Source organism: Triticum aestivum, chromosome 1A, assembly GCF_018294505.1.
Source record: "Triticum aestivum cultivar Chinese Spring chromosome 1A, IWGSC CS RefSeq v2.1, whole genome shotgun sequence".
Taxonomy (NCBI): domain Eukaryota; kingdom Viridiplantae; phylum Streptophyta; class Magnoliopsida; order Poales; family Poaceae; genus Triticum; species Triticum aestivum.
Window position 1 is genome coordinate 562,786,279 of NC_057794.1, and position 23,582 is coordinate 562,809,860.

Genomic DNA, 23,582 nt, shown 5'->3' on the forward strand with positions numbered 1-23,582 from the left:
GGCGACGGCGGCGCGCGATGGGGCGACGGGCGCGCGGCCAAGAAGTTTGGATCGAGAAGAACTACTGGTGGTCGATGAACTGATTTTTTTCGTAGGTTCCATATATATAGGAGGGGTCTTTAGTGCCGGTTGGAGCCACCAACCGGTACTAAAGGCCAATTTTCGCCAGGCCAAGGGGCGGGAAACGGCCCCTTTAGTACCGGTTCGTGGCACCGGTTCGTGCCCCGAACCGGTACTAAAGACCCCCCTTTAGTACCGGTTGGAGCCACCAACCGGTACTAAAGGTTGTGCGCTACCACCGGCGGTGCACAATGTTTAGTCCCACCTCGCCGAGCGAAGGGCAGCCGCACTGGTTTATAAACCCATCCGCGGCTGCTCCTTCGAGCTTCTCTATATAGCAGGCTTCCGGGCCTAATTAACTAGGGCGCGCTGCCCTGTGAGCCTGCTGGCCCTTCTGGGCCTGCATTTGCACACCCTAGGTCTGGCAGGCCCACTGGGCAGCGCGCCAACAAATTTTTTATATAGTTTTTTCTTTTCTGCATTATTTATTTTCTTCTATTTATTTTTGAGAAGTTTTTTTATATAGTTTTTTCTTTTCTGCATTATTTATTTTCTTCTATTTATTTTTGAGTAATTTTTTTGTATAGTTTTTTCTTTTCTGCATTATTTATTTTCTTCTATTTATTTTTGAGTAAATTTTTTGTATAGTTTTTTTATTTTATGCATTATTTCTTTTCTTCTATTTATTTTCTTCTGGAAATTGAATGCTGCATACTGAACAATTAGGTAAATGATCGAAAAACAATAAATGATGTCAGAACATGTTGGAAATTGATGACATCGCTTTGAATGCTGCATACTGAACACAAAAGAAGTCCGAAGTTCAAATAAGTTTAAAAAACATTGAAGTGGCCGTGTAACAGATGAGTTCTCCTCCGAAACCCTGATACTCCGAAAGAGTATGTCCAGTTTGTACACGAAGTGAGTCCAGTTTTTGCCGTGACCCTCTCTACTCTTTCGCGCATGCTATGCGGGTGATATGATGATACCATGCGAAGTTTTAACATTTTCAGGATTCATTTTGTAGTGATTTTCAATTTCACGGTCATTTAGCTCTCTAAACAATTAGGTAAATGACCGAAAAACAACAAATGATGTCAGAACATGTTGGAAATTGATGATGTCGCTTTGAATGCTGCATACTGAACACAAAAGAAGTCCGGAGTTCAAATAAGTTTAAAAAACATTGAAGTGGCCGTGTAACAGATGAGTTCTCCTCTGAAACCCTGATACTCCGAAAGAGTTTGTCCAGTTTGTACACGAAGTGCGTCCAGTTTTTGCCGTGACCCTCTCTACTCTTTCGCGCATGCTATGCGGGTGATATGATGATACCATGCCAAGTTTCAACATTTTCAGGATTCATTTTGTAGTGATTTTCAATTTCACGGTCATTTAGCTCTCTAAACAATTAGGTAAATGACCGAAAACAACAAATGATGTCAGAACATGATGGAAATTGATGACGTCGCTTTGAATGCTGCATACTGAACACAAAAAAAGTCCGGAGTTCAAATAAGTTATTAAAAACATTGAGTGTCCGTGTAACAGATGAGTTCTCGTCTGAAACCCTGATACTCTGAAAGAGTTTGTCCAGTTTGTACACGAAGTGTGTCCAGTTTTTGCCGTGACCCTCTCTACTCTTTCGCGCATGCTATGCAGGCGATATGATGATACCATGCCAAGTTTCAACACAAAAGAAGTCCGGAGATCAAATAAGTTATTAAAAATAAAAAAAGGTGCAATGTTGGTTAATTTGCTTCAAGCCATTCGGAATAGTGCAGACTGCACTGCACATAGCTCAGTGCAATCTATGCTATTCCGCAAGGCTTGAAGCTAATCAACATGCAGGTGAGCATTGCAACTCTTCGTCATTGTCTGTGCACTCACGGCTTATAAACCGCTCATACTGCCTCTCTCTTGGCGAGGTGGGACTAAAAATCAGCTTACAAAAAAACTCTAGTACCAGTTCATGGCATGAACCGGTACTAAAGGTCTTCGTGGAGGGCCCAGCCTGACCATAGCCTGACACAGCCTCATTAGTACCGGTTCGTGGCATGAACCGGTACTAAAGGTTGCCCACGAACCGGTACTAATGATGCCCGCCCGCCTAGCCGTTGGAACCGGCACTAATGGTCACATTAGTGCCGGCTCAAATTCAAACCGGCACTAATGTGCTTCACATTTGACCCTTTTTCTACTAGTGGTAAGATGTCATCTGGTAGTTTCACAATTTTTTTTGTTATTATCCTGAAATTTTATTTTATTTTTGTTCATGAGTGTTTTTTTTGTTCAGGAGTATCTCTCATGGGTCTCAAAATGATTTTTTTAAGGTCTAGGGGCTATTTCTAAGTCACCAGTGATCGATCCCCCGCCGTTGCCGTTGATCCTTGCCGAGCTTCAAAGATCCGCTATCCGAAGTTACGCTACCATAAAACACCAGTTCACTAGTGTATTCTATTACTTTTTCTGATTTTGTGTCTATACTGTAGTCCCATGCTGTACAATTCCTCTCAATGAATTACATAATAACGTGCATCTTCCTATTTTTATATGTTTTGTTATCTGGTTGCTCTGGTTGATAAAGGAATTTGCATTGGTGCACTTAAATTGATTATTGTTATAGATGACGTATGACTTGCATGGTTCAATTTGGTACATTTTTGTTGCGCCTAAACTTAGATATATACATGTTCATCGAGGTTGAAAAGTCATTATCGATATTTGAAATTATCAGGATCTCAGGTGTTGTGAGGTTGTTGTACATGATATAGAGCAAGAAGAGTGCCAACCAGGACACGGCGAGATCAAAACAAACATAATCTTCCATGTTTTCTTCCTTGCTCATTTCGCTGCCATGACAAAAAATTAACAATGTATTCCCGTTGCAACGCACGAACAATTTTCTTTCTGAATTTGAGTACACACCAGTATTCTCTCCCGTTGCAACGCACGGGCATTTGTGCTAGTAATAAAAATGCAAAGGACGCCCTCATCTATACCTTTTTTTACTAATAAAAAAAAAGGTATTCTTAGTCTGTTTTGCTATTTTATAGAAAACCCCCTAATATTTCTAACATTAAACCCGCAGTACATGTCAAATGTTTTTTTAAAATACTCATATCTTCTAAACTATAACTCCAAATTAAACATTGTATATGGAATTTGATTAGAAAAATATGTAAAATCTGAATATGATGTTATTTTACCTGTTAACAATTAAAAAATACTATCTAGGCTGCAATGTCAATCAATAATGCATTATTCGCCTTTTTTTTCATACCGGTATTGATTTAGATTGGGGATGAACACCTCAGCAAGATCAGAATTGGACATGAAATTGAAGATAAATTTGCTAGAGACACCCAATAAATAAGGACATGCATGACAAGAAATAAATAAGGACCCAATAAAGATGGGATGTCCACTATAAAATAAATAAAAGAAAAAATACAGAGAAGATCCGATAAAGATGAGATGTTGCGCTATTCTTCTATATATAAGAAGGAAAAAGAGAGGACATGCATGAAGAAAAGTAAAAACGAGGCACGCATGACAAAAAATAAAATAAAAGACAAGTTTGATAAGATATAAATAGTGATGAAACAGGGACAAATACCTATGACATGTATGGTAATAAATAGTGATGAAATAGGGGCGCGAGTACCTGCGTCCATAGGAGACCATACAAAAATGTTATTTTCCAAACAAAAAAAAAATCTCTTTTTATGATTAAAAAATCATGTATCTTTTTAACAATCTTTTTAACAACTCTTCATGTATTTAAGAAATAACTACAAATTCTCAGATTATAGATCATTTTTATAAATTAAGAGCGTGTGGTTTTTTTCTCCCGTTGCAACGCACGGGCCTTTTTGCTAGCTATAATCATATTAGTACAATCTGTTTTGCTTTGACCCAAGAAATGGGGGTATTTTTTTGTATATTAGAGACAAAGTTGAGCAAGGAAAGCAAACACCTAAGTGAATACAATCAGTATAGTTTGTTCTGCTTTGGCCCAAGAAACCGGGGTTACTTTTGGGCATTAAGGAAAAAATTGAGCAAGTAAAGTAAACACTTTAGTGAATATTTCTACTAAACTATTCATTACCTGCAACCCGCTAGAATTTGGTAATACATGTGAGCAATTTTGTCCATGTCTAGCTAGTTTACACAGATTTAAAGAAGATAAACAGAGTGAGAAAATGAGAGGGATTCTGCCAACATATGAGAGTGAATCTCTGTGTGTAAGAGCATATAGTGCCCCAAACAGTAAAATACGGATTTCCACTTAAGCATTGACACAAACTCAAGACAGAGGTCACCTACGGATGTCTGAATACATATTGTGATAATGAGCAAGAGTAAATATTTGTTATTTCCATATTGCACTGGTAAATTGTAGAACTTTCATGAACACACGCCCAAACATGGTTCGTTCAGTAAGAAAAACAATTTAAATAGTGGAGGAGTAAGATAACATGCCTTCAACTTCAGCGACCGGTGATAGGAACAGAAAATTTTGTAAACATAAACGGCGGTCTAAGAAATATAAGTCGATCAGCTGCAAATATAAAAGAGGCTTAAAATGATCTAAGAAATATAAATACCAATGGTCAATCTGTATTACTATATATCCTGCTCTTATATTTTCTTAACCTTCAGCAATGTTTCAGGAACAATGCCTCATATAAAACTAAATTAATAATGATAACAATAGTGGCCATAACCTTGAACGCCATTCATCACATTCATAGACATACAAAAACCAAAAAATTGTGTCATTCTTTTCTTGTGTATAATGAAATCGATGGGCCTCAACTTTCGTATTCGTTAGACCAGTTCATCCATATGTGTATAATAAAATCTAATTATCTGGAAGATCATCCATGTATGATGGATAAATTGGCCGGGACGTCTTACAAAGAATATTAATAACAGATATTACCATGGTGAGGTATAGGCTGCTGGGAACAACACTAATAGATCAGAGAGGAATTCAAGCATGTTGAGTTGGTGGACGTTGTCCCTGCTTTCTGTTGTACTGGTGTCCTTCGTGGATTGGTTGAGGGGCGGTCCTACTGGAGGTAACGGGGACCGTGTATGGAGACCTTCGACGGTGGACGACGGTCTTGTATGGTGGCAGCGGCCTGCAAGGGAGACGAAGCCATAGAGAAGATCGGTGGTGGCGGCTCTCGGGATGAACAAGGGGGTGGTGGAGGAGAGGACTAAAGGGCGATGGTGACTTTCAAGGGTGTCTACGGCAGTGCAATCCTGAGTAGAGCACGGTAGCGCCTAGGAGCGGGGCAGGCCGGGGAGGCACAACACCGGGGAGTAGGCGAGGGCTCGTGCCCTCATGGGGATCAGAAATGAAAATAGCGTGTAATCGGTACAATCCCCAACGATTGGAAAGAGAGGATGTGAATGTGAGGGAGATGGTAAGTTGTTGCACTACGGGGAGATGATTTCGGGATATTATTTCACGGCTGGTTGATCAGGATCTTATGAGTCAGAATACATATCCATGCATGCCACCGAAGGAGAGTCAATCAATCCAATCAGATTGAATCCCAATTTTAGGAAAGAGGGGATTGCGTCCGGATTCCTTCCTTGAGAGAATCATAAAGAGCGAATCAATTCAATAAGATTACATCTGATTAAAAAAAGAGAGGATTGTGTCTGGTTTTTTAATGGGAGAGAGAAAAATCCAATAGAAGAGGGTGGTGGGAGGTGAGACAGAAAAAAAAACAATGTACCAGGCTAGTAACTCCCCATTAGGATGTGAACGTGAGGGAGATGGTAAGTCCTTGCACCGCAAGGAGATGATTACGGGATATTATTTCACGGCTGGTTGACCAGGATCTTATGACTTAGGTGGTGTTTGTTTCTCTAGTCCTAGGACTTTTTCTAGTCCCAACTAAAAAGTCCCTAGTCCCTAAAAAGTCCCTCCCTGTTTGTTTCCAGAGACTAAAAAGTCCCTAGTCCCTTCCTAGAGGTTATTAAATGACCATGTTGCCCCTAGTATATAGAAAAATAACAATCAAACAGCACCATGGGGTGGCGGGCCAATGGGTGCATGGAGGGGCATTGTTGGAAAAGTCCCAAAAAGTCCCAAAAAGACTCTCCTTGAGAGTCTTCTTCATTTAGTCCCAAATGCCTAGTTTAGTCCCTAAAAAGTCCCTCCCGTTTGGTAAAAAAGTCTCTAAGAGGGACTTTTTCTAGTCCCTACACAAAAAAGTCCCTGGAAACAAACACCCCCTCAGAATATATATCCATGCATGTCACGGAGGGAGAGTCAATCAATCTAATCGGATTGCATCCCAATTTTTGGAAAGACGGGATTGCGTCTGGATTCCTTCCCTTGAGAGACTCATAAAGCGCGAATCAATTTAATAAGATTACATCTGATTTAAGAAAAGAGAGGATTGCGTTCGGTTTTTCAATGGGAGAGAGAAAAATCCAATAGAAGAGGGTGGTGGGAGGTGAGACGAAAAAACCCAAACAAAAATAAACCAGTGTTCCAGGCTACCAACTCCTCCATTAGGATGTGAACGTGAGGGAGATGGTAAGTCCTTGCACTGCAGGGAGATGATTTCGGGATATTATTTCACGGCTGGTTGACCAGGATCTTATTACTCAGAATATATATCCATGCATGTTATTGAGGGAGAGTCAATCAATCTAATCGGATTGCATCCCAATTTTTGGAAAGAGGGGATTGCGTCCGGATTCCTTCCCTCGAGAGACTCATAAAGAGTGAACCAATTTCATAAGATTACATCTGATTTTAGGAAAGAAAGGATTGCATCCGGTTTTTTAATGGGAGAGGGAAAAATCCAATACAAGAGGGTGGTGAGAGGTGAGACGAAAAAACCGCACGAAACTAAACCAGTGTACCAGGCTACCAACTCCCAGTAGAGATTTTTTGAAAGAGGGGATTGCATCCGGATTCCTCGCTCGAGAGACTCATAAAGATCGGATCAATTTAATAAGATTAATCTGATTTTAGGAAAGAGAGGATTGTGTCTGGTTTTTAATGCGAGAGAGAAAAATCCAATAAAAGAGGATGGTGGGAGGTGAGACGGAAAAAAACCGAATAAAAATAAACCAATGTACCAGGCTACCAACTCCCCCATTAGAAGTACAGATACACTTGCATTTGCGAGGGCCACAATGCTTGTTGTGAAAAAGATAAACTAGGCAGCGCATTTGTGGGGGCCACTGTGATATTTTGCATAAATCTATTTTGGAGGATAAATCTCACATTGATTAGCATGGATATCTTCTCTTACTTTCATATATACGAATAACTAGCTATACATGGTGTTCTAATAATGTCATAATTTCCTTATTTGTGTGTGGTAGGATGTCCTTACTAGCCTTGCCATGATCATTATAAATTGACATCTTGGTAGGAGCAACGTTCATACGAGCCATTGGGTGGTGGGAACTAGAAGCTAGCTAAGCATTGTTAAATTTCGCTTCAGCCACTCAATGTGGAATCCGCTATGGGTCCTCGGGCCATGGTTGCTACTGCTCCTTCTGCAGCTCGCCGACGGCAGCATGGAGGCCGTGGTGCCCTCGCCGTCAGTGCCTAGCTTCGTGACCAACCCCTTGCTCAGGACAGGGTATCACTTCCAGCCGCCCAAAAACTGGATTAACGGTAATCTCCTGCCGCGGAACTTATCTGATTGCTCTCTGGCATGTTTAAGTTTGGCTCTGTCTCCAAGCTAGCTATAGTTATGTACGTTTTTTTTGGAGAATGGCTATAGTACATGTAGTATATCGTAGGTGCATCCTACAGGTATATCTATAGAAATGGGTATACATTGTAACTAAACATTACCTCCGCCCAACAAGCCTGTCCTAGATTTGTCTAGATTCGGATGTATCTAGACGCTGATGTGCTGGTCATGACTCGTGATAATCATATAGCCCGTCTCTATTTTGGTACTTGATATACTAAGTAATTGTTCTTGCTTGTTTTATTCTTCCATGATGCTCTGTTCTAACAATTTCATTATCTCATTATTTTGGGTGGTTATGATTGCTGTCCCGGGGAAACTCATCGATGGCAGATCCGAATGGTATGACTTCTCGAACTCACTCTAATTGTATAGATGTCTTGTATTCCTAGATCCATGATGCTGAAAATATAATATATGTAGATTTTAAAGATTTTCTTAGAAATAGCAATGAAAGATGTTGGGCTAACATTCAAGTGATCTATGCTCATGAAACATCATGTTGAGACTTTTTTTGATCCGTACATGTTGATAATTTTGGAACAGGGCCACTATACTACAAGGGATGGTACCACTTGTTTTACCAGTACAACCCCAAAGGTGCCGATTGGGTCAATACACTTTGGGCTCACTCGGTTTCACGCGACCTCATCAACTGGAACGTTCTTGGTTTAGCCCTCGAGCCAAGCATCCGATCTGACCAGTATGGCGTTTGGTCTGGCTCCGCAACAATCCTCCTTGATGGCACACCAGTGTTGGTGTACACAGGGATCGACCGGCCGGACACTCCCTACCAGGTGCAGAACGTTGCCATCCCCAAGAACAAGTCCGACCCACTACTTAGGGAGTGGGTCAAACCAGACTACAATCCGATCATAGTGCCGGATTCGGGCATGAATGTGACACAATTTCGTGACCCGAGCACGGCTTGGCACATAGATGGCCAATGGGGCATACTCGTAGGCGGAGAGAAGGGCTCCCATGGTCAGGCATATGTGTATCGAAGCACCGACTTCAAGCATTGGGTTCGAGCCAAGCACCCACTTCACTCCGCAATCAACGGTATGTGGGAGTGCCTCGACTTCTTTCCGGTGCTCATGCAAGGGAAGAAAGGTCTCGACACATCCGATCATAGTGGCAGAGTCAAGTATGTGCTCAAGAGTAGCCTCGAGAAGGCTCGGTATGACTACTACACCATCGGAACCTATAATAGTAGGACAGAGCGTTATGTGCCTGACGATCTAAATGGTGACTACCACCGCCTCCGCTACGACTATGGGAAATTCTATGCGTCCAAGACATTCTTCGACCCCGCAAGGCAGAGACGGGTCCTTGTAGGATGGGCCAATGAGTCAGACACCGTTCCAGACGACATCGCCAAGGGTTGGTCCGGCATTCATGTATGACAGATCATCACATCTAGAAATTTCTGCGATTTGACTGATATAAACCAGTACTCCGAGGGAACTAATTGCTTGTGTTGCGCTTGTGGCAGGCAATCCCAAGGAAGATATGGCTTGACCCCGGTGGCAAGCAGCTCGTGCAGTGGCCCATTGAGGAGGTCGAGCAGCTGAGGCGTAAGTCTGTTAGTGTGACAAACAAGGTCGTGAAGCCTAGGAATCATTTTGAGGTTAAAGGCCTGGAGACTTACCAGGTAATTAGTACTCCACAAGGCATGATATATAGCTTCCCACTAACATTAGTTTTTGTTTTTGTTGTTGAAGAAAGCAAAAAAAAATAAAACAACCACATGATTTCGTTCACAAAGCAATGAACTCACAAAGTTTCCAATTCACATAAAGTTTTTTATAATCATAACTATAGTGAACTAAAAAAATTATAGCTATGAACTGACAAATTAAGTCACCAATCTATGGGTTTGCTCAACTTTATCAATCCACGCCTATGCATGAAATGTTTTCCTTTACCAGGCTGATGTGGAGGTGAGTTTCGAGATACCAAACCTGGAAAGGGCCGAGCCGTTCGATCATGCATTCTCGAACGATGCTCAGAAGCTGTGTAGAATGAAGGGTGCGGATAATAAGGGCGGAGTAGGTCCCTTTGGTTTGTGGGTGCTAGCATCTGCCAACTTGGAGGAGAAGACCGCGGTTTTCTTCAGGATTTTCAGGGATGGTCATGGCAAGCCGGTGGTCCTGATGTGCACTGACCCTACCAAGTAAGCATGAATACAAATATACATGCATCTCTTTTATCATTTGAAGATCGAATTAGGGGAATCTATTCAGCTTACCCAACTGATCTGTTTTTTGCCTTCTTCCGTGTCCGCTTGCAGGTCATCTCTTGGTCATGATCTTGACAAGCCAACATATGCTGGGTTTGTCAACGCCGACGTTTCATCATCCGGCGAGATCTCTTTGAGAAGCTTGGTATGTGCCCAGATTTTATATTGCAAATATGAAACTCTTTACAAGTTAGGAGTTAGGACAAGTTTACGGCTCGTTTTCTCACTAATGCTTCTGTTCTGTTGTTAGATTGATCATTCAGTCGTTGAGAGCTTTGGTGCCGGAGGCAGGACCTGCATCATATCAAGGGTGTACCCATCCATCGCCGTAGGGCAAAACGCTCATCTTTATGTCTTCAACAATGGAGATGTGGATGTCAAGGTGTCGCGCCTCAAGGCCTGGGAAATGGAGAGTTCCAAGATGAATAATACTAGTGCTTAAGTTTTGTTTCTCACCTATTTTATACATGTATACCAAATGATTTTTTAATCATTTTGATGTGTTCATAAAATGGCAGTCGTCCAAAACAAAGTTTTATTCAACATCGATGCTGTTCTGCAAGGCTGATTATTCACTAAAATCCCATTTGATTAGTCGAAGCAACCAGTTAATCCAGAAACTAGAACCAGAAAATTGTATTAGAACGACTACTCTTGGTTGATGTACAAAACTAAAACCAGAATAAGAGCAACTAATCATGGTTGTTGTACAATTAACAAATGGAGTTGCGACGGGCGGTTCCAAGGGCTCCTGTGACGCACTGGCGACGGGCGGTTCCAAGGGCTTGATCGACGTATGGGTCTGTGATTGTGCTTCCCAGATCCGATTCTTCCTCCCTTGTCCTCCCAATCCCTTCGGCCTTGTCTAGATCCTATGATTCCTTCATCTAGTCGCTGTTCGGGGTGAGCAAGGGGCGCTCTCTGGACTGCTACCCACCCTTGGCAGGGACTGGCTGAGGATCATTGGCTCTCGATGGCGAAGGAGTGTGACAGGGTGAGATCTGATGCCATGTTGGGCACTACTATGCATGGTGGCAGCGGTGGTACATCCGTTCCGGTGCTGCGAGGCAAAGGGAAAGAGACAGCGAATGGCGGGGTGTCGCCCTTGGAGGGACGTGCTTCATCTGCTGATCGGGTTGAAGAGATGATGGAACGGCTACGTCTCACTGCGGTGGAGGCGCATCCGGTGGTCCTTGATGATGAGGATGAGGCAGACCTAGTAGCCCCAGATTGTGCCCTAGTGGAAAAAGTGGTGTCTCGTAATACTCTTCATATCCAGACTATTTCGTCGGCGATGCGGCCGGCGTGGGGTAATCCGAAACGTTTTTGTTGCGGAATTTGGTACTCAGGCTGATAGGGCTAGAGTGATCGAGGGTTCGCCATGGATGGTGGGAAAGCATGCGGTGCTCCTGAAGATTTTTGACCAGAATATTCAGCCCCTTTAGGTTCAGTTTGATCGCTTAGCGATCTGGGCTCGCATTATGCATCTCCCACCGAGACTGATGAAAGCTAAGCTGAGAATGGAGTTTGCCAAACCGGTTGGGCGGATTTTGAGGATGGATTCAGATGCTGATGGTCGCTGTTGGGGTGGTTTCATGAAGGTGAGGACGGAGATTGATGTTCGTGAGCCGATCGTCCGCTACATCACTGTGGCCTCTCTCAAATTGAAGAGTACTGAAACTTTCTCTGTGATGTATGAGAGGCTGTCGTTCTTCTGCTTCTCTTGTGGCATCCTTGGTCATTCCACGATTATGTGTCCTACTCCAGGTTTGAGGGATGAAAACGGTGATCTTCTTTATGCCGCCAAGAGACTGTGTGTCAATGATGAGCATCCTCGGAGATCCGGGGGTTTAAGGTCTAGCATGGCTTCGTCTTCGGCTCATGGGGCTGGTGTTGGTGGTTTTGGTAATTCTCAGACTGCCGCCCCAGGCCGCGGTGTATCACGTGCACCCGTTGGAATGGATGTTATTGTGGGGGAGATCTCACCTCCTATCAAACAAGGGGGCTGCTCGTGGCCGTGGGCGTTCTTCACGGGGTCGTGGTAGGGGGCGTGTTAATGACCCCAGCTGTGAGTTGGTCCCTATCTCCTGAAAGAAGTCGAGGGCTGCTGGCCAAAAGAGGAAACCAAGCAAGGTTACAACTCCGTCACCGTTACTGGACTTGGGAGAGAATAGTGCTCTGGCTTTGGTTCCGGTGGTGGATGGAAATGTGGTTTGTCAGAATGAGGATCGGAATACTGTTACTGAATCTAACAAGAAACAACGTGTCTCAAACTCTCGATACCGACCCTCCCTTCTCTTCCTTTCTGAAACAAAGATGAGCGATACTCGTGTGAGGAACTTTATGTGGTCCTTGGGTTTTTCTGGCTGTTTTGCTGTTAGTAGTGAGGGCCTCAGTGCTGGACTTGCTTTGTTCTGGACGTCTTCTACTGAGGTGACAATTAAGGCTGCTAACAAGCGTTGACCCTACCTTCTCTTCCTTTCTGAAACGAAGATGAGGGACACTCGTGTGAGGAACTTTATGTGGTCCTTGGGTTTTTTCTGGCTGTTTTGCTGTTAGTAGTGAGGGCCTTAGTGCTGGACTTGCTTTGTTCTGGACGTCTTCTACTGAGGTGACAGTTAAGGCTGCTAACAAGTGTTGCATTGACACACATGTAAAGATCAATGATGGTGAGGTATGGCGTGCATCTTTTGTATATGGGAAGCCCCGGAGAGAAGACCGTCCGCATTTTTGGGAGTTTCTCCATCACCTACAACCTTTGTGGGATGGCCCCTGGATTTGTTGTGGAGATTTCAATGAGGTGCTAGCTCAGGATGAACACTGTGATCCTAGGGACCGGTCGGAATATCAGATTGAAGCCTTTAGAAAATGTTTGTTGGATTGTGGTTTAACGGACTTGGGCTTCTCGAGACCGAAATTTACGTGGTGCAACAAACAAGACCCAGATTGCCATGTCAAGTGTCGGTTGGATCGCGTTGTTGCAAATGTGGCTTTCACTAGCATGTTTGATATTTGTGGGGTTGAGAATCTTATTGCCACCTCTTAGGATCATTACCCCGTACTCGTGTCGCTGGATAACAGCTCTCGTCAGAATCAGGCACCCCCTGTTCAGCAGGGCTTCAGATTTGAGGCCATGTGGCTGCGGGCTGATGACTAAAAGGACACTCTTGAACAGGCTTGGTTAGATGTGCGGGTGAGTTAACCATCCCTGGAGTCTACTTGGTCTAATCCGAAACACGTTGCTGGCTCCTTGCGGTCCTAGAGCAAGGAGGCCTTTGGATGCATTCGAAGGAGAATAGGGAAGCTGGAGCGCCAACTTGCCACTATTAGGGCTTCGCCTCCTTCTCCTTCTCTTCTGGCTGAGGAATGATCGACCGAGAGTCAACTCCGCGAGCTCCTTGAACTTGAGCAAATCATGGCACGACAATGGTCTTGTATTGATTGGCTCAAGGCGGGTGATCGCAACACTGATTTCTTCCACGCTAGGGCGACTGCCCGTAGGCGAACGAACATGATACGTACACTCGCTGGTTAGGGAAGATGGTTCTTGCTGCACTTCCCAGGGGGAGATCAAGAGCATGGTTAAGAGTTTCTATGATAAGTTGTTTACTTCGGAGCCATGCCATGCTGCAGACAGGGTTATTGAGGCAATACCTGACAAGATTACTACGGAGATGAATGAAGAACTCTGCAGACCGTACTCTAATGATGAGATCAAATCTGCCTTGTTTCAGATGGGTCCAACAAAGGCACCGGGCCCAGATGGGTTTCCAGCTCTCTTCTAGCAAACCCATTGGAGTTTGCTTCAGGAGGATATATGTCAGACTGTTCGGGGATTCCTGGAAGGTAGGCCTATTCCTGACGGCTTTTGCGACTCTGTGGTTGTTTTAATTCCTAAGACTATGAGACCTAAGCACTTGAAGAATTTCCATCTAGTCAGTCTTTGCAATGTTCTTTATAAGATTGCCTCTAAGGTCCTGGCCAATCAATTGAAAGTGTTCTTGTCGGTTGTGGTGTCAGAGTGTCAGAGTGCTTTTGTGCCAGGAAGATTGATCACGGACAACACACTTATTGCTTATGAGTGCTTACACACTATTAGAAGGCAGCGAGTGAAACAGCCTTTCTTTGCTCTTAAGATCGACATGATGAAAGCCTATAACCGTGTGGAGTGGAGCTATTTGCATGCTTGTCTGTGTAAGTTGGGTTTTTCCCCTGCGTGGATTGACTCTGTTATGAGATGTGTCACCAACGTCTGTTATGTTGTCCGAGTCAATGGTGAGCTCACTGATCCGGTGGTTCCTTCTAAAGGCATCCGTCAAGGTGACCCAATTACTCCCTACTTGTTCCTCTTATGCACTGAAGGTTTATCTAGTCTGCTATTCCAGAAGGAGTGTTGTGGCGAGCTACATGGTATTAAAAACGGCCGGCAAGGCCCCTCTATCTCACACCTCCTATTCGCGGATGATAGCATCTTCTTTGCTAGGAGTGACCAACGTAGTGTGGACTCATTGGAAGCTGTGTTAAAATCATACTGCGAGGGATCGGGCCAAGCCATCAATAAGGATAAGTCTTCTACCTTCTTTGGACGACACTGTCCGGAGAGTGTCAAGAACAGAGTAATGAACCAGTTAGGGATTCACAATGGGACTTTTCATGATTCTTATCTTGGTATGCCTGCTGAGGTTGGTAATTCTCCCACCAACACATTTAAATTCTTGACAGACAGAGCCTGGCAGAACATTTTTGGGTGGTCCGATCGGCCACTGTCAAGGGCTAGGAATGAGACTCTTCTGAAATCCATAACACAAGCAATCCCAACCTTTGTCTCGAGCTGTTTCTGCCTTCCGAAGGCCACGTGTGATAAATTCAGGCAGATTGTTTCTAATCAGTGGTGGGGTAGAGAGGATGGGAAGAAGAAGATTCACTGGAGATCTTGGTCATGGATCTCGACCCCGAAATCACTTGGAGGGATGGGCTTCCGTGATATGGCTTTGTTTAATCAAGCTTTACATGGGAAACAGGGATGGATGCTTCTTACTGAGCCGAGTTCTTTGTGTGCACGGCTCCTGAAGGGTAGATACTACCCTAATAGCAGTTTTTGGAATGCTCCTGTACCTCAGACAGCTTCGGCTACTTGGCGTGGTATTATTCATGGTCGTGATTTTCTTAAAAGAGGGGTACAGTGGGGCATTGGTAATGGACGAGACACAAAGATCCTCTCTGATCATTGGATTCCATCTACACCTCCAGGTATGTTGCAGCCTCTTTCGCCTATACCAGCTTCTGCTACTGTTCACTGCCTTATCAATGACGAGCAAGGGGCGTGGGAGGAGGAGTCTGTACGAGCCTTTTTTCCGGGAGGAGTGGCGGACAACATTCTGCAAATACCAATCAACAGAAACAGTGGAAATGACTTTGCTCGCTGGCCGTTTACCAAGTATGGAGTTTATTCTGCCAAGTCTACGTATAATATGGCGAGGACCTGTAGTTTTCTGAATGAGAGGAGAAAATCTGGTTTGGGTCAGTGCTCTAGCTGGCCCGGGGAGGAGAAACTATGGAAAGCCTTATGGCGTGTCAAGGTCCCCGACAAGATGAAGATTGTTCTCTGGCGTCTAGCTCATGACTGCCTTCCCTCTGGTGACCAACTTCGGCGACATGAGATTCCTACGCGAACAGACTACTGTTTTTGTGGTGGAACATGCTCTGCCATTCTGCCCACATCAGATTCGGCGACATCAGATTCCTACGCGATCAGAGTGTGGAACATGCTCTGCTATTCTACCCACATGCTCGTGCTATATGGGATGTGCTTAAGGCATCATTCAACATCAGGCTACGGCGGTCCTCCTTCACATCTCCCAAGTAGTAGCTCTTCGACTTCCTTTCTAGCTGCTCGGATCAGGAAGCGACGATCATCACTGTCTCCATATGGCGTATCTGGGAGGCGCGGAACGCGGCGAGGAATGAGCCGATGCCGCCTCCGCCGGTGCGCACTGCTACCAGGGCCAAGGCTTACATTGACCTGATCCTCCAACACCTCTACAAGCCTGTACTTGCTTCCAGGCGTGAGACCTCGTATACTGATCGTCAATGGTCTCCGCCGTCGCAAGGTATAGTGGTGGCTTTCTCCGATGCGGCTGTGTCGGTGGAGCAACATAAATCCGGAATAGGGGTGGTGGTGCTCAACCATGAGGGCTTGTGTGTAGGTGCCTGTTCTGATCCGTTGAGGGGTGCACTGTCTCCAGAGGTAGCTGAGGCCTTAGCACTCCGTCGAGCGGTTCGTTTTGCATGTGATGAGGGATTTGATGATGTTATCTTCAACACAGATTGCCTCTCGATGGTGCAGCGCTTGAAATCTTCTTCTAGTGACCGCTCGGTGGTGGGTTCTATTCTCATGGACGTCAAAGTGATGGCAAATGGTCTTTCTTCTGCAACTTTCCAGCATGTTCGTCGGCAGTACAATGTTTTAGCTCATGTCTTAGCTAGATCTAGTTTGAGCTCTACTAGTCCATGTACTTTTCTTTCTGCTCCGGATTGCATCCAGGAGACTCTTTGTAAATTTGTTGCTTGATCAATAAAGACCGACGTTCTCTAACAGAAAAACAAATGGAGTTGCGCATTATTCTACCTAAAATGACGTCAAACTCCATTTTATTGCTACTCTTTTTTGTTGCAGAAAAACTACAATTATACTTTTACATTTATTTGGTTTATTTCTTCTCCTTTCCTTATTTTTTTCATTGTAGTAATATCTTTTATAAACTATTTGCAAATGATTTTTTATATTCACTTATTTTTAAGATATATGCATGTATTTCTAAAGAGTGTTCAAATATTTAGATAATGTTCCTATAACTACAAAAAGGTTTTCGTAATTTTTAAAAATGTTCATGAAACTAAAATGTTCACACATTAAAACACATTATGCAGTTTTTAAAATTGTTCATGTAATTGTATAGTGTTAGTGTATTCTACAAAAATGTGTCAATAAATTTTAAAAGGTTTGATTTGATTCTACAAATTCTTCATGGAATTTAAAAATTGTTCACACATATTGTAAGCAGGTATTTCTCAAAATATATTTTACATTAAAAACAATTAGAAAAGGAAGATATAATAAAAAAATATATAAAGCAAAATAGGAATAACAAAATGAAAAGGGAACAAAAGCAGCAAAAAGGAACCTAAAAGCAACTAACACCAGAACCAGATTAAAGTCTCCTTCGATTAATAGAAGTGAACAGATAATCCAAAAAGTTTATTTTTTGCGACCAAAATTTCCAATTTTCCAATCTATTCATCAACCATGGCAGTACAAAGAACACAAGAGGTAATAAAAACACCAAGTCTATGAACCACCTAACGACAACTACAAGCACTGTCGTGAGCCGAAAGCGTGCCACCGTCATTGCCCCTCCTCATCGAAGTCGGGAAAACCCTGTTGTGGTAGATAGTCAGGAAGTCGTCGTGCTAAGGCCCCAAAGGACCAGCGCACCAGAGCAGCAACCTTCGACGACGCTATTCACACCATCGGGACGGGGATAGGACATGGGAGCCATTATTCCTATTGAGGGGCATCGCCACCGCCACATAGCCCAACCAAGACGTTGAACCTAACAAAAACGTGAACGAGGTCCCTCCCGCCGGTGAGCGGCCGAGATGCACCACACCTCCACGGTCCAAAGGCCAGCGGAGGTGGGGAGAATCGATGGTGGTGCCAGTGGGAGGAGGAAGGATACTTTCTTGAGGAGGCGGAAAGACAGCCATCTAGCATAATAATGGAAGTTTAACCATCATAAGAGGTAGTGATCATAGTTGTTGTACTATAAATGTTCTGAATCATGCAATGTTATACTTAAAAAGAAAGAAATCCTACTCGACAGCTCCTCGTTGTTTTTAGAACTTGGGGAGTATCCCTTCCGTAAAGAAATATAAGAGCGTTTAGATCACTATTTCTTTACAAAAGAAGGATATATATCACCCTGGGTGAATAATAGTTAATCTTCTCCCTTATTATTACAGCGCTTCACCATATATTTTTGGGTTAATTTGATAAATGTCACTCCAAATCTGTCGATTCCGAGAAATGCCACTGCAATTTCCAAACTTTGAAAAATGCCATTTCATGCCATTTTCAGTGGCATTTTTCAAAGTCTGCAGTGGTGTTTTTCAAAGTTTGCAAAAATTGAAGTGGCATTTTTTAAAGTTTGGAGATTGCAGTGGCATTTTTATGAATTGTCATAATTGGAGTGTCATTTATCTAATTAACCCTATATTTTTTGTTCTACAAATTAGGTCTTACATCGGAAGTTGGTAGAACATAAGAAAATGTATATTAGTAAAAGAAATTATTTTTCATGATGTAAAATTTCAAACGTAAAACGTAGCATGAAAATATATAAGGTGACAAAGATGTGTGTGTGTGTGTGTGTGTGTGTCATTTTTTTGTGGTTTTGTGACTTATATCTTCATTTCCTTTCATCAATTTTTGTGTAGTGAATCTATATCTACGTAAATATTTGTATAACGAACGTAATTTATAATGAATTGACATAAGAATATGTCCGGTGCAAAATAAATTATTCTGCACCTTGGGTGATGAATAGCTTTATTATCATATTATTACCCATATGTAATGGAATATCTGTGTACAATGCCCGAGTCATCCTGTCTTGTGGGCGACCCTATAAATCACTCACTCCGGATGAGAAGGAGCACTAGCCCACAATGCCTCACATGGCCTGGGTCCAGATAGCAATAAAAATGCAATGCTTGTTTACCTATTCTCCTTTTGGTTCCTCTCTTTCTTTCTTTTTTTACTTTAGTAATAAAATTTTGAGACCTATTTACACATATCAAAGAAAATGTTATATTATTTATGAAGAATGTGCATGTATTTATAAAAAGTGTTCAGGATGTTTCCAAAAACAATTATGTAATTAATCAAAGGTTTTCATAATTTTTCAAATTGTCAAGTACTCCCTCTGTACCGAAATACTTGTAGTTGGGGAAAAGTAGTACAAGTTCCCCCAACTACAAGTATTTGGGTCCAGAGGTAGTACTTTTAAAAAGTATTCAAGCATTTAAGTATATTCACGTAATTTTAAAACTGATCGTACATTTAAAACCGTTCTCATAAGTGAAAATCATTCATACATTTTTATTGTATGTATAATTTTTTTTAAATCATGCTTTTTAAAATATGTCCAAGTAATTTCTAAAATAATCCATATTTTTAAAAAAAATTATTTATATCATTTTTTATATTAAAAAGGCTAAGTTAAAAGGAAAAAAGATTCATAAAAGTGAAAACAGAAAAAATTAAAGTAAGAAAAATTAGCAAAAATTAACATGCTTTTATAAATATTCAGGTTATTTTTTAAAAACTTGTCATGGTATTTTAGAAATGTTCGTGGAATTAAAAATGTGGTCATGCATTGTTTTAAAATGTTTACGTTATTAGAAAAACTGTTCACATATTTAAAAGAAATTCACAAGATTTTTTAGAAAATAGTAATAGAAAAAGTATGTTCCTGTATTTGTCCAAAAAAACCGACCTAAACAGGATAAAGGGGAAATGGAAAAGACACAGAAAAGGAATGAAGTAAAAGGAAAGGAAAAATAAAAACATAAGATGAAATAAAACCATAAGGAAAAGAATTAAAAAAACACTGAAACCAGATTTAAAGCCCTCTTTGATTAGCAGAGGTGACCAATTAATCGAGAAAGCATAACTAGAATAAGAACGGCAGATAATGGTTGTTTGTACGATTATTAATCTGAGTCATGGGTTATTGTACGCATAAAGTTGCAAAACACTGCTCTATTGCTACTTTTTTTATGTCATGACGTATATGGTGTTCGTGGGCAGTATATACATAGTGTGTAATTGTCCATATATCATGTTGCAGATGTTCATATTTTTATAAATTTGGTCAAAGTTTACAAAAGGCAACTTAGCACAAGACTAATATACAATGTATTCTGAATCAGATGTTAGTTGTCTGTCCTGTGTGTTGAGCAACGATCAATGAATTAGTTCAACAAGTGGTGCTGAAAAATACACTTTATTTTCCAGCAGTGTTCCAGAGAACCATAAGTGTGTGCGCTATTTTCCCAACAATAGACAGATAGATTATAATAGTGCGCATCTAGCTGTGGAGGTTGGAAAAAAAATAAGGAGAAACAAAACCATAAGAAAAAGAATAAAAAATGAAACAAACACTAAAACCAGATTAAAGTCCTCTTTGATTAACGGAAGTAACCAGTTAATTGAGAAACTATACCCAGAATAAGATCGACCGATAATGGTTGTTGTACAATTATCAATTTGAGTCATGAGTTATTGTACGCAAAAACATGCAAATCACTGCTCTATTGCTACTTTCTTTCAGGTCGCGATATCTATGGTGTTCATGGTAGTCTATATATACCATATAACTATCCATATATGGTATTTTAGCCGTTCATATGCTTTATAAATGTGTTTAAAGCTAAGAAATTTGACTTGTATTCTGAAATGGAGGGAGCATATCAGACGCTAGTTGTCTATCCTGTGTTGAGCAACCATCCATGAATTAGTTCAGCAAGTGGTGCTGCAAATTACACTTTAATTCCAGCATAGTGTTTCAGAGAACAGTAAATGTGCTTGTGCGCTAATTTCCCAACATAGATAGACAGAAAGATTATAATCGTGTGCATCTAGATGTGGAGGTCGGACACTATTTAACTTCCATTCCCCCCTCGAAAACAAAGAAGTATATATATAACGTATAAATTAGGAGTTATCAAAGTTTATAAATCATCATGTGACCTAGAGTATGGTAAAAATGACACAAGCAAAGATACTTGCAAATATGTGTATATACTCGAAGTATAGTGTATGAATAGGTCAAGCAACTAATTAAGTTCTTTGTCACGTACTCACCTCACGTCTAGAAAAACTTACAAATGCTCTTATCAGTTATCACATTAGCCAGACTAGTTTAAAATACCTCGATCAATATATATACATATACATTCACATGGACGTAGATATATAGATGGATCATATCACGTATAGCCAGGGTGTTCGATCAGTTGGGTATGAGCTTGAAGTGGGGCTTCTGCATGGACGGGGTTGGGTCGTAGGTGCCGTAGTCACTGGTGGTGACGTCCTTGAGCATCCGGGAGTGCACAGGCTGTGCCATAGCTGCTTCGTCCTGGGCCTCTCCTTGCTGACCAAGAGACTCCTCCCGATCTACAATGAAGCTCGGCCGCTGTCTCCCTGAAAACAGCAGAATCATCCATCAAACCTTGTAAAAAAACTAAGAACCCAGAAGAAAGTGCATCTGTTTTCTCATGACCCAGACCCACAGGCACAGCATGCGTGGATCACCTAATTAATTAAGCCGCAGCTCGACATCTAGCTTGTTCCCTTCAATCTCTTGATGCATTTGTAACAGTAAGAAAACAAAAATACATGTCGTGGCCATGTGCGCTAGGACCTAGGCAGGAACTGCACTGCACTATACTCTACATCACATGTAGATGCAAGGGTTTGAAGCAGCAGGAAACCAGATCAAGAACTTCTTAGATTCTTCGTCCAAAAGGGATTTACTGGCTATCTAGAACGAAGGACAAGACAGTCACACGAACCTGCCAGGGAAGTGGAGAGCAGCAGGGCGAAGAAGGCGAGGGCGAAGAGGGAGGCGGATCTCCGGGGCATCCTCATCTCCGGGTTACTCACGCGATGCATGCGCTCTCCCTCCCTCAGTAGTAACGCATGGAAGGCGTGAACCAGCGTCAGACGCTCGAGGTGAAGGTGAAGCAGAGGCCTCTTCTTCCACCTAGAAAGCAGAATATATAACTGGGTAGTTAGGCAATGCCTTACGCGCGGCGCGACAAATAATGCGAATCCCACTCACTGCCTCTGAGCAAGTTCCAAAGGGATGATGTAGGAATTTCGATATTTTTCATTTGTTTTGACTGGGGCAAAAGTGGAGGGCCGGCAGGTTCCGTATGGAGTTTTCAGGGCGGTTGGTCACCGTGGTCGCTTGCTCATTTTCAGTTCTGGTACGGTGGCGGTTATTACCAGGCAGTGGCTGACAAGTGCACCATGCCAAATGGCTTCTTTTGGTTAAAAACTAGGTGTGTTCTGCACTGTTTTTCTTTCCTTTTTCTGGCGCTGCTTTGCCGCGTGTTTTAGGGGACTGGCTAAGCTAATTAAGTGGTCTCTGGCTCTGGTTAGTGCCACCGGTGGTTGCATGACTAAAAGCCGGTCGTATTTGCAGGACGGATTCCCGGGTTCAGAATCAGATACCGATCGGCTTTCATCCATCAACATGCACGTTGCTACTTGTGGTAACTTAACTCTAGGGCCTTTAGGAGCATACCATGTGCTGAAAGCATAGCGCACCAAGTTTCTCCTCAGATCCAGCAAGCCTAGCATGCATCTCTTTCAGAAATCCACCACCATGACACACCCTAAATCGGCTCTACACACCCAAGCAGGCAATTCATCTTTGGCTTGCAGGAAAGGTAAATCGATCCTTGACGCCGTTTCTCGGGCCAACATTTTTGTCGTGACCGATGAACCGGGGAATCATACGAGATAAAAAGCAAACCATTGACATGGTTCCAAAGAAAAGCAAACCACCTTTGAGTGTTAAAAATGGCAAGTAGGCTGAGATGAGGGTAAGAGCAGTGGGACAGTGTACTGCATTGTTCAGGGTGTGTGCGTGGATCACATACATAGGGCTAGACAATGGGCAGTGCTCAGGCATGTCCTCTCTCTGTCACCATGCTTTCAGTCGGTTAGCATATTCCATCTCCATGCCAGAGGAACAGCTGAAAGGTAAATCCATCGACCCGACGCTCCTCGGTCGCGTGACGGAACAGAAACTGCGAGACAGCAAGGAGAATTTCAAAACCTGATTTGAGTGGAGATAGTGCTGCTGATGATGCCCAGGTAGAAAGTAGCAGGCAAGCACACTGTGGTCAGGAGCCAGTACCAGTAGTGGAGCATAAAGCCAGAGCACCACTACGAGCATACACACAAAGTATTCGATCGGATGTCGTCTTTACGGGCGAGCAGACACTAATTAGACACACTGGTTGGCGACGGCAAAGCCATGGCCGTGCTTTTGGTTTTCCTTTAATTTGCTTTGCCACCCCCTCCTCCTGTGATCCATTCATCTTTGGGTGTAGCTAAAGAGATGGTTGGGTGTGATCAGGGAACTGCGTGTGGGGCTGCGAGATTTGGACCTGACAGTTTTAGGAGCACTCAGTGGGCATCATGGGATCAAAGCTGCTTTTGTTTCTGTCTAGTGCGTTGGGGCAGACCAAGCACTGGTGGTCGACGATGCCTGCTTTAATCCTTGCGTGGTTTCATGGGCGCAAAGAATGCCAGCGGCGAACATGCAAGATTAAAGGTACCCATGACCTCAACAGTCAGTTCTGCTCGACTGACTGTTGAGGTGGGTAGTACACTTGATTAGTACTAGTAACCAAAAATCCATCAACGCATATTTATCAGGAGGTTATGACAGTCAAGTCAG

The 23,582-nt window shown here is 42.7% G+C and overlaps 2 protein-coding genes across 2 annotated transcripts; one reads left to right on the top strand and one right to left on the bottom strand.

Annotated features, from left to right (window-relative positions):
• The first annotated feature begins 7,551 nt into the window (after positions 1-7,551).
• On the top strand, positions 7,552-10,486 carry LOC123051169 (beta-fructofuranosidase, insoluble isoenzyme 1-like). The gene is made up of 7 exons (XM_044474011.1): positions 7,552-7,720; positions 8,136-8,144; positions 8,349-9,202; positions 9,298-9,456; positions 9,734-9,978; positions 10,096-10,189; positions 10,295-10,486. Exons 1-7 carry the CDS (start codon positions 7,552-7,554, stop codon positions 10,484-10,486), a joined length of 1,722 nt encoding a protein of 573 aa, XP_044329946.1.
• A 10,401-nt stretch (positions 10,487-20,887) lies between these two features.
• Positions 20,888-21,890, bottom strand: LOC123181320 (protein CASPARIAN STRIP INTEGRITY FACTOR 1). The gene is made up of 2 exons (XM_044593582.1): positions 21,682-21,890; positions 20,888-21,310 (listed from the first exon to the last, which is right to left on the bottom strand). The coding sequence occupies exons 1-2, from the start codon at positions 21,779-21,781 to the stop codon at positions 21,120-21,122; spliced, it is 291 nt and encodes a 96-aa protein (XP_044449517.1). The 5' UTR covers positions 21,782-21,890; the 3' UTR covers positions 20,888-21,119.
• Between the last annotated feature and the right edge of the window lie 1,692 nt (positions 21,891-23,582).

Bases quoted from the DNA above. Each gene is read 5' to 3' on its own strand.
- LOC123051169 (XM_044474011.1), top strand. From the start codon at position 7,552: ATGTGGAATCCGCTATGGGTCCTCGGGCCATGGTTGCTACTGCTCCTT. The intron at 9,979-10,095 runs GTAAGCATGAAT...GTCCGCTTGCAG, and splicing joins ATGTGCACTGACCCTACCAA to GTCATCTCTTGGTCATGATC. The intron at 10,190-10,294 runs GTATGTGCCCAG...TTCTGTTGTTAG, and splicing joins AGATCTCTTTGAGAAGCTTG to ATTGATCATTCAGTCGTTGA.
- LOC123181320 (XM_044593582.1), bottom strand. From the start codon at position 21,781: ATGCATCGCGTGAGTAACCCGGAGATGAGGATGCCCCGGAGATCCGCC. The intron at 21,311-21,681 runs GTTCGTGTGACT...TGCTGTTTTCAG, and splicing joins GCTCTCCACTTCCCTGGCAG to GGAGACAGCGGCCGAGCTTC.